This window comes from Giraffa tippelskirchi, chromosome 1 (assembly GCF_054371585.1).
Source record: "Giraffa tippelskirchi isolate mGirTip1 chromosome 1, T2T-mGirTip1v1.2.pri, whole genome shotgun sequence".
NCBI classification, from domain to species: domain Eukaryota; kingdom Metazoa; phylum Chordata; class Mammalia; order Artiodactyla; family Giraffidae; genus Giraffa; species Giraffa tippelskirchi.
The window spans coordinates 31,726,815-31,740,523 of NC_137275.1; the positions used below are offsets into that span (position 1 = coordinate 31,726,815).

Below are 13,709 nucleotides of genomic sequence, written 5' to 3' on the forward strand. Positions count from 1 at the left end.
ACTCCTTATTGTATGTACCACTTGCAAATACCTTCTCCCTTTCGATAGGTGGCCTTTTCATTTTGTTGATAATTTCCTCCACTACGCAAAATATTTTTAGCTTGATAAAGCCCTTTTATTCATTTTTGCTTTTGTTTCCCTTGCCTAAGGGAAGGTAATCCATTTTCTGATTTGAATTCCTTGATACATTTTTTATTAAATCATAAAAAACATCATAGAATCATAAAATGGTCAGGTCTAGTCAGTCTTCAGAGCATGTAACTTAACTTTCCCATTATGTAAATAAGGAACCTGCCAAAATGGTGCCAGAGCTTGTCATACATGAGATAGCTAGTCTGCTGAGCAGGTTTCAAGACTTCTGATTTAGGATTCTTTTCAGGAATCATACTTAAGTGGTATGTACTCACATGGGTCATTTTGTTGGCACTGCCTCACAGAAATAGTAATCCCCCCCCAACGTAATCAGGGTGGGAAATACATCATTCATCACCGTTATTAATATACCATTATTCCTTTCAGAGATGATGCATAAATGGGCTGGAGTGTGGCTAATGAACCTGCACAGTAAAACATTACTCTTTAACTGTTTTCAGCAATTTTTTACCTTGTATCCTTCCAAATATTGCTTTTTACTTTGTAATGTAACCATCAAGAAGTTTTACAACTTCTCCGCATGGGAAAGAGGGAGAGTGAGCCAGAAAGGAACAGGGAAGCTGTGGGAGCAAGAGAGGTTCAGTATTTGGGACGATGGGGTGGGGCTGCGGGGTGGGGCGGGCGGGGCTACTGCGGGTGGGCGGGGCTACGAAAAGGCGAAGGGGCGCGTACAAATGAGGGGGCGGGCACCCAACGGCTTTCTTCCTATGAAGTCGGCAAGCCCAGTTTGCGCATGTGCAGTCCGTTTTAAATTCGGTAGTACGCGGCGCGCGACTGGGCGCGCTCGCTCGGTAGCTTGGGGCTTCTTGGAGCCCGCCTTTTCCCCCTGTCTCTCGCCTAAGGTCGCTGTTGGGTTTCCTTCTGGCTGGTGTTGGGGTGACTGAGTCCTCGCTGGGCTGCCAGAGCTTTGACCCGTGTAGACTTACGCCCCAAACCCCTGCCCGGTCGGAGCCGGGCCGGAACATGGCTGCATGGGGGCTGGTAAGTGCAGGCCTGGAACCGGATGAGGCGGGGAGAATGAAGCTTCGGGCCGGCGTCGTCGCTTCCGGAGGATTTGGATGGAAAGCTGCGCGAATTTTTTGAGTAGGAAAGTGAGCGGGTGCCACTACTCAGAGTTACTTTACTTGGCAGTGTTTCCTCAGGCTTTTTGTAATCTAGTTGTTAGGGTAACTTTCTCTTCTGAGAATCTTGTGATTTCTACCTTTGAGCCTGACTTCAGTTCTAGGAATTCAGCAGGTGGCTCAGTGGTAAAATATCTGCCTGCCAATACAAGGAGATGTGAGAGAGGAGGGTTCGATCCTTGGGTGGGGAAGATTCCCTGGAGGAAGAAATGGCAACACACTCCAGTGTTCCTGCCTGGAGAATACCCCGGACAGAGGGGACTGGCGGATTCCAGTCCATGAGGTCGCAAAGAGTCGGACACCACTGAGCGATTGAGCTTTCAGTTCGTAGTCCTCCCAATAATTTTCTTTTCTTGGCAGTGTTGGAAAGCCTTGAAAGTGACCGTTTCTTTCAGAATTGCTGATGTAAAGAGGCAGGTTTCTGATAGGTTTCTGAGAGGCAGCTACTGGTTAAAAGTGCAAGCGGTGAATGACTGAGGAGGCGGAAACTCATTTTTGTTGGGCAGTTTCTGACTCCTTGGTATTCACTTTTCTGTGCTTTAGATTTACGGTTTTGTTGTTTTAGCCGCTGAGTCTCGTATCCGACTGTTGGCGACCGCATAGCCTGTTATAGTTATTATACGTTATACAACCCTTAGCAGCCCCTATTCTAAACTCCTAGTTTCTACTTTATCTCCCCGTTTAAGATCTTCAGCATTGATGAACTCCCATTTATATTGTTGTATATATATGCTTGTATGCATAAAGAGGTTTATTGAGACAAAAATTGTTGCCCTCCACTTAAGTAAACAGAATGTAGCCCACCTTCAGGCCACCAGAAGCTGCAGCTGCCCCTAAGTGTGCCTGAGGGGACTTCAGGATGGAGGAAACAGGCTACTGGCCCTAGACAGTTAAAGACACTTATGTGAGTCTGGACTCTTGCGTCTTCCCATATATAGAGAAGCACTAGAATCATTAGCTTAAGGTGTCTTTTTTATGATTAGCAATAGTTTTGATACTTGATTTTTTTTCCCCAGCCCAAACTCCTGTATATCCTAGGTCCTCCCTTACTTCTTTGGAGCAGTTCTTTTTGAGAGCCTGTCTCCTGAGCTATGGTCCTAAGTAAGGTCACCAAATAAAAATTATAAATTTTAAGTTGTGCATTTTTTTCAGCCGACAGTTATATATAATGTAAATAATGCATGTGCTCATGGTAAAAAGTACTCTCTATCCCAACATTTTCATACTGTTGACTAAAGAAAAATGCGCTGTTGCTGGGTCATTTGGTAAGAGTATGTTTACTTTTGTAAGAAACCACCGAAAAAGTGGCTGTACCGTTTTGCCTTCCAAAATGAGAGTTCCCATTGTTCCACAATTGGCATTGTCATTTTTCCAGATTTTGGACACACAGTCAGATATATAGTGGTATCTGGCTTTAGTTTGCATGTCCCATTAACATATGATGAAGAGCATCTTTTCACAAGCTTACTTGCCATCTGTATATCTTCTTAGGTGAGGTATCTGTTAAGGTCTTTGGATCATTTGTTTTTTAATTGAGATAAAAAATTAGTTTATTCGTTTTTATTTGTTGGAGGTGCTGGGAGGCGTGTGGGATCCTAGCTCCCTGACCAGGGATTGAACCCACACCTTCTGCATTGGAAACTGGAGCCTTGACCACTGGACCTCCAGAGGAGTCCCTTCTTTTTATTACGTTTTAAGTGTTCTTTGTATATTTTGGATAGCAACCCTTATCAGATGTGCCTTTTGCAAATATTTTCTCCTAGTCTGTGGCTTATCTTCTCATTCTTTCTCTCTTATTTAAAAACCATGATCATTGTTTTATTTATATTGATGTTGGCGTGTGTTTAAAATCTATGATCAATAATAATAATGTAAACAACTTCTTTTCTCACTGTGATCTCACCTGTTACAAATTTCTCCTTGTTTTAGGATGATGCCCTTCAGAATATGGAAGGCTTAGACTGGTTGAAGCTTGTCTTAGTTCTCATGTTGACTGCTTTTCCTGCTGCCTGCTTTTCCTGTCAATCTTCTTGAAGCATTGCCCTTGTGTCTCCTTTCAAAGTTCTCTCTCTTTCCTTCTCTTTGTAATGGCCCGCCCCATTGACTGCACTTAGCTTCTCAGATTAAGGAGGAGAGAGAGACAACACTGAAACTGGAAGAGCAGCTGCTGGTTCAGTTTGCTGTGTCTTATTCTTTTGATCGCAGTTCACTTGTATTTTCCAACAAAATGTCTTGTGTTTATTACTGAGCCAAAGCACTAGTGCAGAAACACTGACACAAAGACAAAAATCATTTTCCCCGTAAAACACATCCAGCTATTCATATAGTAGTGATTTTTCAGAGTGATGTGGTAAGATGCAAGTGCCCTTGGCACAGTATGGATATGTGTGCCACCTCATGTGCAGGACTCCTTATAGACCCAGTTTGGTTCTTCTCCAGTGTCATCTTTTGTGTTTGCACCTGATTTTATTACCAGTTTTTATTCAAATCCGTTGGGGAATGGGACAATTCCACTTTTGTTTCTTGTCCAGGAATCACTTGATCATGAAAGTTTGTTGAGAAGATTTGGCTGGGAGCAGATTCCCACAGTTCACGCCACCTCCACCCCTTAGCTGGGCCATGTGGCATGTGGGATCTTACTTCCCTGACAAGGGATCGAATCCACTACCTGACCTCTGCACTGGAAGCCCAAAGTCATAACCACTGGACTACTGGGGAAGTCCCCCCAAAGTTAGAATTGTTTTGACCCTTTTAGTTCTAATATCTGACTTTGCATCATAACTCATTTAAAAGACAAAGGGAGAAAGGAATTGAGAGATTATCCTCAGTCATTCCTGTACTTTAGTGATTTCAGACTGGGTGTAATTTTGCCCTGCAGGAGGTGTTTGGTGTTGCCTGGGAAAATTTCTGGTTGTCTTGAAAAGGCGCGGATAAGGATGTATAAGGGCATCTAATGGGTGGAGGCCAGGGATGCTGCAAGTATCCTACCAATTCACGGGACAGGTCCTCACGAGTCATTCAGCCCAAAAGGTCATCAGTGCTAGGTTTGAGAAATTCTGCTGTGATGTATATTATTTTCTTTGAGAAACATAGTCTTATAGTGAATGAAAGAATCTGAAATTGAATGAAGATGAGTTGAAATTGAAAGTTTTTGAGTGTGTTTGAAAATTAATAATTTTTGTATTCTAACTTTTAATTTAAAATTAAAAGACCTTGTCTGTCTTATTCACCACTTGTTTTCTACTGTGCCAAAATAGCATTTGGCCCTCTAGTAGGTGCTTAATTCATATTTGCTGAAGGAATGAATTGTCTTAGCCTTAAGTTTTTTCTATTTAAAAGAGTAACAGAGTACTTTACAGGTGTTATTTAATGTTCAGAAACATTCAGTGAAAAATATGATGACTTTTTCATTTTATTGTGTTAAATTAGAAGAATGACCTTAACTTAGACCTTGGAAGGGAGTTAACTAACATTAATTATCAAGAATTTGCTTAAGTGTTTTAGAATGTTGATTGCTGATGAGAGACCTAAGTGCATTAATTTTCCATCTTGTGATAAAATGCAGACTAGTTAGATGTTTTTGTTCCTTAGTTTGCTATCTGTAAAGTAGACTTAATCTTTTGCTCCTTAGGTGCTTCCTGAAATTAACAGGCTATGTGAAACACTAATTTTCTTTAAAGAAAAACACTTTTATCTCATAAATTTTAGTCTTATTTATTTGGCATGTCAAAAAGATAACAAAACATGTTTTTGTGGTATACAACACTTGCAAAGCTCTGGGAAGAATATAAGCTAGCTTAAGACAAAGTCTCTGCTCTCAGGTTTCTTAAACTCAAAGAGATGTCTTCATCTTTCTGAATAATTCAATTCAAAAGTGAAGCAAAGTAGCAGTCGCTGTGAGTGGAAACTACAGTGGCCTAGAGTTGTTTGTAAGAGCGTTAGAAGAGTCAGAATGTCAGAGCAAGAGTAGGGTAAAGAGAGTGTTCACATGAAGTGGGATTATTTATATCCCATTAGGCCAAGGAAGAGTACGGCTTACTAAACATTTTATATTGATAATTATATATTTTTAGAAGCATAGTATTTATCCTATTACTTCCCAGTTTTCAACTTGAAAAGTTAACTTTATAGATTTTATACCTAAAAGATAGGACCCAGATTATCACAAATATGTTTTCCACTTCCAATTTCAACACATCCACGTATTTTATTTTTTTCCTGTTGTTTCCATTGATAGGGGCTTCTTCTTTGTTGCTAAGTCATTTCAGTCATGTCTGACCTTTTGTTACCTTATGGACTGTGGCCCGCCAGGCTTCTCTGTCCATGGAATTTTCCAGGCAAGAATTTTGAAGTGGGTTGCCATGCCCTCCTCCAGGGGATCTTCCCGACCCTGGGATTGAACCTGCATCTCCTACGTCTCCTGTATTGGCAGGCAGGTTCTTTACCACTAGCGCCATGTGAGAAACCCCTCCTCTTTGTTGGGGTTACCTGATTTCTCTTCTGGAGACATTCTAGCACTTTTTAATCCTCAGTTTTTCTGATATTTCACTCTTAGTTTCCTAGGGATGAATCTTCTTGCATTTTCATTATGTTGGTCATTCACTCCTCATCCAGGACAATAGCCTCTGAGCTTACTTTAGGCTGCTTCTGCTTTTATTCTGTTTCATCAATTATCATGTTTCATTTGTTTCCATCTTTCAGAAGTTTGTTATATGCGTTTGTCCGCAGATGGTCCTCTGTTCCATTCTCTTTTTCATTGTCATTTTATGCCGGTCTGTTCTTTACTGTTATTTAGAGGGATTGACCTACAGGGTAAGAAGATAAATAGATACTGTTGATGGACTAACTTGAGTTACTGGAAGCCCAGATAGTATGATTTTGATGATGAAAGAGGTGCAGGGGGAGATGGAGGAGTAGGAAGAGGAAGAAGACGAAAAAAATCCAGGGTAAGGAAATAATATAAAAAAGGTTTGGAAACAGTGGATGTGAGCCAAATTGTTTTTCACTTGATCCAGAAGAATTCCTCTTTATAGTGTTGTAGTAGACAATCCGGAGAAGGCAATGGCACCCCACTCCAGTACTCTTGCCTGGAAAATCCCGTGGACGGAGGAGCCTGGTAGGCTACAGTCCGTGGGGTCGCTAAGAGTCGGACACGACTGAGCGACTTCACTTTCACTTTTCCCTTTCATGCACTGGAGAAGGAAATGGCAACCCACTCCAGTATTCTTGCCTGGAGAATCCTAGGGACAGCGGAGCCTGGTAGGCTGCCGTCTATGGGATCGCACAGAGTCGGACACGACTGAAGCGACTTAGCAGCAGCAGCAGCAGCAGCAGCAGTAGACAATCAGCAAATACTTGCTGAATGAATAAATGAAGAAATTAACTTTTCACCAAACTGATGATTTACTTTTCTTTCAGGATCATCTCAAAAATGACTATAGAAGAAGATTTTGCCGACCTTCCAGGTGATCTGTATACTTAAGCTTTTAACATGACTTTTATTCCCATCTTTAGAAAGTGGAATTTTTAAATGCAGAAAGGAAAAACTAGTACCTCTGACTAAAATAATGATTTATATGCTCATTGGTTAAGTATAGTCATCTTAGTTATTTTACATTAACAGAGAAATATTAGTACAAACAGTGCATTGGCTAAATGGCAGTTATAAAAGAAATTCACCTGATGAGTGATGGATCAGGAAGAGGCAGTTTCAGTTCTGACTAAATGACAGCTATGGGTAAAGCACTCTAGACTTTGAATGGTACTAACAGAAAGTTGTAGTTTATTCTGTGGGGCTAAGAAAAAGAAAAGGTGGGTGTGATCCTAAAGGGCAATAGAAGGATCTTTGTGGTGATGGAACTGTTCAGTACCTTGACTACTGTGGTCATAACTGAATCTTCAAATATGATAAAGTGCATAGAACTAAATACATACACAAACATAAACACGCAAATGAGTACATGTAGAAGTGGAAAAATCTGAATAAAATTGGTGATTTTGTCTATATCCATATCGTGGTTTTGATAATATATTGTATTATTATGTGAAATGTTACCATTGAAGGAAACTGGATAAAGTGAACAAGGGATCTCTTTTATATTATTTTTACAATTGCATGTGGATCTAAAATTGTATCAATACAATTTTTAATTAAAAATTATATTGATTCATTAATTCCTTAAGATTAAGGATATTGAATCAAAAGTGCATTTGAAATGTCGGGAAGACTGTGTTACTTGGAGCTGTTAGGACTTGTTACTATAGATTCTTTATTAAAGAAGCATTTCAAGAATGACTGAATTTTTTCAAAAAAGTTTTATGTTCTTTTTTAGGTACAGCAGTAGTCTAAAACAGCTTTAGACATGGCTATTCAATCAGGGAATATAATTGTTAATGTAGACAATGACATACTGCTTCATATACTTTTTTGGGAACTCTTGGTCTCTCAAATACTTGTTTTATCCTCAGATTTTCATGGTGCTATTTTTCTCATTAAGTAAAAATTAGCATTTTGTAATAAGGAGATGTGGAATTTTCAAGATAGATATTAATAATTAGCAAATATCTTTTAGAAATGATACATTAGCATTTTCCCTTCTTTGTTTCTTACTAGGGCACCTGACATTAATACGGAGCAAGGCCAGAATATACTGGAAGTCTTACTAGACTGTTTTGAAGAAAAAAGTAAGGTTTCATTTTTGAGGATTGGGATGGCTGAAATATAAATTTGTCCATTGACATCAAATTCAGCAAATATGTTCCAGCATTTCAGCAAATATTTTCCCAGGAATTTTGAGTACATGTGCAGTCCTTCATGTACCTTCTGGTATACTGAAGATGTGTGTTAGTTGCTCAGTCATATCCAACTGTTTGCGACCCCATGGACTATAGCCCGCCACCCTCCTGCGTCCATGGGGTTTTCCCAGCAGGAATACTGGAGTGGGTTGCCATTTCCTTCTCCATACTGAAGATAATACTGGCAAAAATGAGAATAATTTGTTATTCCCTTTAGTTCACACTAAATTCCTGTAGTCTGGAATTCTATAAATAATTATCATACACAAGAGGAAGTATCTTATTAATGGAAATAAATGTGCAGAATTCTTGAGATCTCTGAAGAGCTTGAAATAACATTTGATGACTTGCACCCCTTCCCAAAGAAAAGATATATTATGGCAAGTTTTCTTTTAGAAAACTTTTCTAAGTGCTGATCAGTATCAGAAGGAATTGGAATAAAAGCCAACCAAAACAAACAAACAAAACAAAAAAAAAGCCAACCAAAGAAAAGCACACATAGTGGAAAAGTATCTCTTCTTTTTAAGTTCTGAAAGATGAATTGGCACATACTACTTCAGGAATTTTGTCTGTCTTTTTCAGTTCCTGATGCCTTCTAGGTATATTTGAATATTGAATTGATGTCTGTACTTCAGTTAAACTAATTGTGCTTAAAAGAATCAAAAGAATTCTTCATGTATCATATAGGGCTTCTTTTAATTATAACCAAAAATTTTTATACGTTTAAATTTTTTTTTTTTTGACTTTTTAGGTCTTGCCAATGATTTTAGCAAAAATGCCACAAAATCAGTGCTTTATTCAACACCTAAAACAAAAGATATTTGTATTCAGTCATCAAGCAAAGAGGTAAGTAAAAAGGAGAGCTAAATGAGTAAAGCTCAATACACAAAATTAGATACATTTTAGTTGTTTGTAAGTCTTATTCTTTAAAAGGGATCCTATATTTCCATTGAGTTTACATGAAATTTAGAGATATTTTGTGAAATTTTTGGTCCTGCATTTCCTGTGGTTGAAATTGGAGGTCTGGCAATTAGAATCATCAAATTATAACACAATTAATTTTCACTCTTACTGAAGGTAGTTTATTGCTAAACAGGGAAATCAGTCTTTTATTGATTATATATCTTAAGAGGATACATTGACTTAACTCTACAAGATAGCCACCTTTGAAATAGAGATTTTGAAGCTAATGATTGAGGATAAATTATTCAAAAGCACAATAGTAATTGAAGAGAAAAATTGTATATTGACATACATTGTATATTGTGCTTTGCCTGTTGCCCTTCACAGATAGTGCATTTTTTACAAATTGAAGGTTTGTGGCAACCCTGTGTCAAGCAAGTCTGTCAGCGCTGTTTTTTCTGACAGCATTTGTTTGCTTCATGTCTCTGTCATGTTTTGGTAATTCTCACTATCTTTCAAACATTTTTATTATGGTTATATTTGTTATGATCTGTGATCAGAGATCTTTGAAGTTACTATGGCAAAAAAATTATGACTTCTAGAAGGCTCAGACAATGGTTAACATTTTTTAGCGATAAATATTTTTTAATTAAGGTATGCAGATTTTTTTAGACATACTGCTATTGCATACTTCCTATACTACATTTTAGTGGAAACATAGTTTTTATATACACTGGGGAATCAAAAAATTTATGTGCTTTGCTTTATTGCAGTACTTGCTTCATTGGGGTGGTCTGAAACTGAATTTGCAGTATCTCAGAGGAATACCTGTGATGCTAGAAATAACATTCACTAGAAACTTGTATAAACAAATAATTAAGCACATATAGCCTTTTGGTTCCAAGGAATGAAGACATCCATTGTCATAATTGAGAGACTTTTTTTAATGTGATAAATTGTATTAATTTTTGAAAGTTAAATTAACTAAGTTCCCTGGGATAATCTTGACTTGGTCATGAAGTATTAACTTGTTCTGACTTGGTTTGCTAATATTTTAAGATGATTGCATCTATGTTCATGAACAATATTGTCTTTTTCTTTTTCTTTTCTCAAAATGTTCTTGTGGGACTTTGATATCAAGGGTAGAGGTTCTACTTTCAGGTAGGATGTAACAGATTGCAGTAGGTCAATGCTTCTTTTGCAACAGCTAGTTTAAAAAAAGAATAAAATGCAAAAAACTCATTTTTTAGAGACATGGGAGTTGTGGAAGCAACAAGGACATACTTTAGATGAACTAAAAAAGAGAGTGAAATCCTTAGAATAGGAGTTGATGATTGTGAGTCATTTTCTTCCTTGAGAGTATTTGCTGATTTTGGGCAAAAACTGAAGGTTTTAGGTTGGCCCAAACAGTGAGTCTACTGAGGGAAAGCAGAGCTTTTGACACTTGTGCAGGGATGGCATGACATATTGGAATCCTGGAGGTTCCCCAAATGGATAACTTTGTTGTTGTTTAATCACTAAGTCATGTCTGACACTTTGCCACCCTGTGGACTGTAGCCCACCAGGCTCCTTTGTCCATGGGTTCTCCTGGCAAGAATACTGGGGTGGGTTGCCATTTCCCTCTCCAGGGGATCTTTCTGGACCAAGAACCAAACCTGCATCTCCTGCATTGGCAGGTGGGTTCTTTACCACTGCACCACCTGAGAAGCCCTAGTTTGGAGAGAGAATTTTAATTGTTAGTTGCTCAGTTGGGTCCTACTCTTTGCTACTCCATGGACTGTATCCCGGCAGACTCCTCTGTCCATGGAATTTTCTAGGCAAGAATACTGGAGTGGGTAGCCATTCCCTTCTTTAGGGGATCTTCCTGACTCAGGGATTGAACTCGGATTTCCTGCATTGCAGGCAGATTCTTTACCATCTGAGTCACGTGCTTACACTAGAACCTTTGTCAAATGTTCCAGTGATCCTTATTGGTCTCCTCACTTTTAAGAGTGTAAAACTAAAATGGTTATTGGAAACTCTGCATACTTAAGAGTTGTACATTGTTGTAGTGTGGTCTGTATGGGCCATGTCATTGTGAATAGCTTCTTGTTAATATCTGCAGGCTTTCTTCTCTTGACTTGATAAGTTTTTCTGACAAAGAAATCTCTCCTGCTTGGGTGTCTGATTTTAACAATGAGTGTTCTCAGCCTAGTGGGGCAAGAAGGAAGATGCGTTTTGAATACTTCTACTTAATGTCTCTATTTTCAGTGTATTACTCTTACTTTCAGTTTTGTTTCATGTCTCTGATCTCACAGTCTTCTAGAGCACCTTGCTTTTGTTTGTTTGTTTAACATAATCATTCATATTACCGTACTTTATTCATTTCTCTTGTATTCGTGATGTTAAATGCCTATATGGCAATTTATTTATCTAATCTTCTTTAGGTTTTTAAAAGCTGTTCATTGTTGCTATGATAGGTTATAGGAATTTGGTTTCTACAGAGTTATTTAAGTATGCAACTTTACCAGCTCATTTCATGTTTTTAAATTTTTTTTTCAGTTTAAAAACAAATATGTTTAATCAAAATTGGTAATTAAATAGAGTGGATCTAATGCTGTATCTCTTTTAGACTCAGAGCCAGAAATCACATCCAAAGTCAGGTCCAGTTTCTTCAAGGAAGAAAGAAGCCCCTCTGCAGGTATCTGTAGAACCAAATGAAGCTGTCAACAAATCAGGTTGGTAGCATCCCCATGGATAATATTTGCCTTGGTATATTTTAAAAGGTAAATATGCTAAGGTAGCACATATGTTGTCTTGGTGGGACAAGGTCAGGGTCAGCCTAGACAGAATTGTGAAATAGATGAAGTTGTTTTTGAGTCTCTCTCAAGTCCATTGTTGGTGTGTGTGTCTGTGTTTTTTTAACATGAATAAGTTTTAAAAATTTTTATTGAAATATAGTTGATTTGGAATGTTGTGTTTAATTTCTGCTGTACAGCAAAGTGACTCAGTTATACATATATATGTACATATATTCTTTTTAATATTCTTTTCCATTATAGTTTACCACAGGATAGACAGGATAGTTCCTTGTGTTCTACAGTAAGACCCTGTTATTTATCCATCCTGTATACAGTAGTTTGCGTCTGCTAATCCCAAGCTCCCTATCCTTCCCTTCCCAACCTCCCTACCCATTGGCAACTACAAGTCTGTTCTCTGTGAGTCTGTTTATATAATGTGACATAATGTTATAATTTTATTAAATATTTTCTTCATGATGGTCATTTGTGCTAGGTGTGTTCATTAGTTACTTGATCCATTCTCATCTCAATGGGCTACTTTTATCATATATCATTCAATAAGCTTTAAAAAAGTAATTTTTATTTATTTATTTTTGGCTATCCTGAGTCTTCATTACTGGGTGCATGCTTTCTGTAGTTGCAGTGAGTGGGGGCTACTCTTCATTGTGGTGTGCAGACTGCTCCTTGCAGTGTCTTTTCTTGTTGCAGCACAGAGGCTCTAGGGCTCCTGGGCTTCAGTAGTTGCAGTACCCAGGCTCAGTAATTGTGGTGCACTGGCTTAATTGCTCCACGGCATGTGGATGTGTCCCCTGCATTGGCAGATGGATTCTTATCCACTATACCACCAGGGAGGTCCCTCAATGTACTTTTGAATTTTGGTCCATTTGTTTATTCTTAATGTCAACACAATACCGTTTTACTAATAGTATTTTTATAACAATATGGTGATATAAACATGTTTATAGTCACTATTCAGCCACTCTTAGAAGTTTTTACTTTCTATGAACTTTATTGTTTCCAGTAAAATTTTGTTATGATTTTCACTAAAGTTGGATTGATTTGTATAGGAATTTTGTGAAAATTCTTATTTTTGTATCATTTAGCTTTTCTACATACAAACATATATATTTATGTCCTTCAAGCTAGTATCACTGATGAACATAGATGCAAGAATCCTCAACATAATTCTAGCAAACAGAATTCAACAACACATTAAAAAGCTCATATACAATGATCAAGTTGGGTTTATTCCAGGGATGCAAGGATTGTTCATTATATGCAAATCAATCAGTGTGATAACACCATATTAACAAATTGAAAGATAAAAACCATATGATCCTCTCAATAGATGCAGAAAAAGCCTACGACAGAATTCATCACCCATTTATGATTAGAACTCTTCAAAAAATGGGCATAGAAGGAACCTACCTCAACATAGTAAAGGCTATATATGATAAGACCACAGCAAACATTATTCTCAGTGGTGAAAAACTGAAAGCATTCCTTCTATAATCAGGAACAAGACAAAGTTGTCCACTCTCCCCACTGTTTTTCAACATAGTTATGGAAGTCATAGCTGTGGCAATCAGAGAAGAAAAAGCAATAAAAGGAGTCCGGATTGGAAAAGAAGAAGTGCAGCTCCTACTGTTTGCAGATGACATGAATCTATACACAGAAAACCCTAAAGATACTGTCAGAATATTACTAGAGCTAATCAGTGAGCTCAGCAAAATTATGGGATACAAAAAAATAGACAGAAATCACTTGAATTCCTATATCCTAACAATGAAAAATCTGAGAAATTAAGGAATAAATCCCATTCACCATTGCAACAAAAAGAATAAAATATCTAGGAATAAACCTACCTAAGGAGACAAAAGAACTGTATACAGAAAATTTTAAGACACTGATGAAGATATCAGATGAAATAAACAGAGAGATACTCCATGTTCCTGGG

General features: G+C 37.9%; 1 protein-coding gene across 4 annotated transcripts in view; it reads left to right on the forward strand.

Annotated features, from left to right (window-relative positions):
• Window positions 1–886: 886 nt before the first annotated feature.
• The window catches only part of CENPC (centromere protein C), an 84,271-nt gene continuing 71,448 nt past the window's right edge, over window positions 887–13,709 (forward strand). For 3 of the 4 annotated variants that reach the window (XM_081587845.1, XM_081587836.1, XM_081587826.1), the window contains exons 1-5: window positions 887–1,134; window positions 6,693–6,739; window positions 7,888–7,958; window positions 8,821–8,915; window positions 11,590–11,689. In XM_081587845.1, the coding sequence (XP_081443971.1) occupies window positions 1,117–1,134; window positions 6,693–6,739; window positions 7,888–7,958; window positions 8,821–8,915; window positions 11,590–11,689 (331 nt within the window). In that variant the 5' untranslated portion in view covers window positions 887–1,116. Of the gene's footprint in view, window positions 1,135–6,692; window positions 6,740–7,887; window positions 7,959–8,820; window positions 8,916–11,583; window positions 11,690–13,709 lie in introns of all 4 variants that reach the window. The other variant, XM_081587816.1, reaches the window with a different exon arrangement.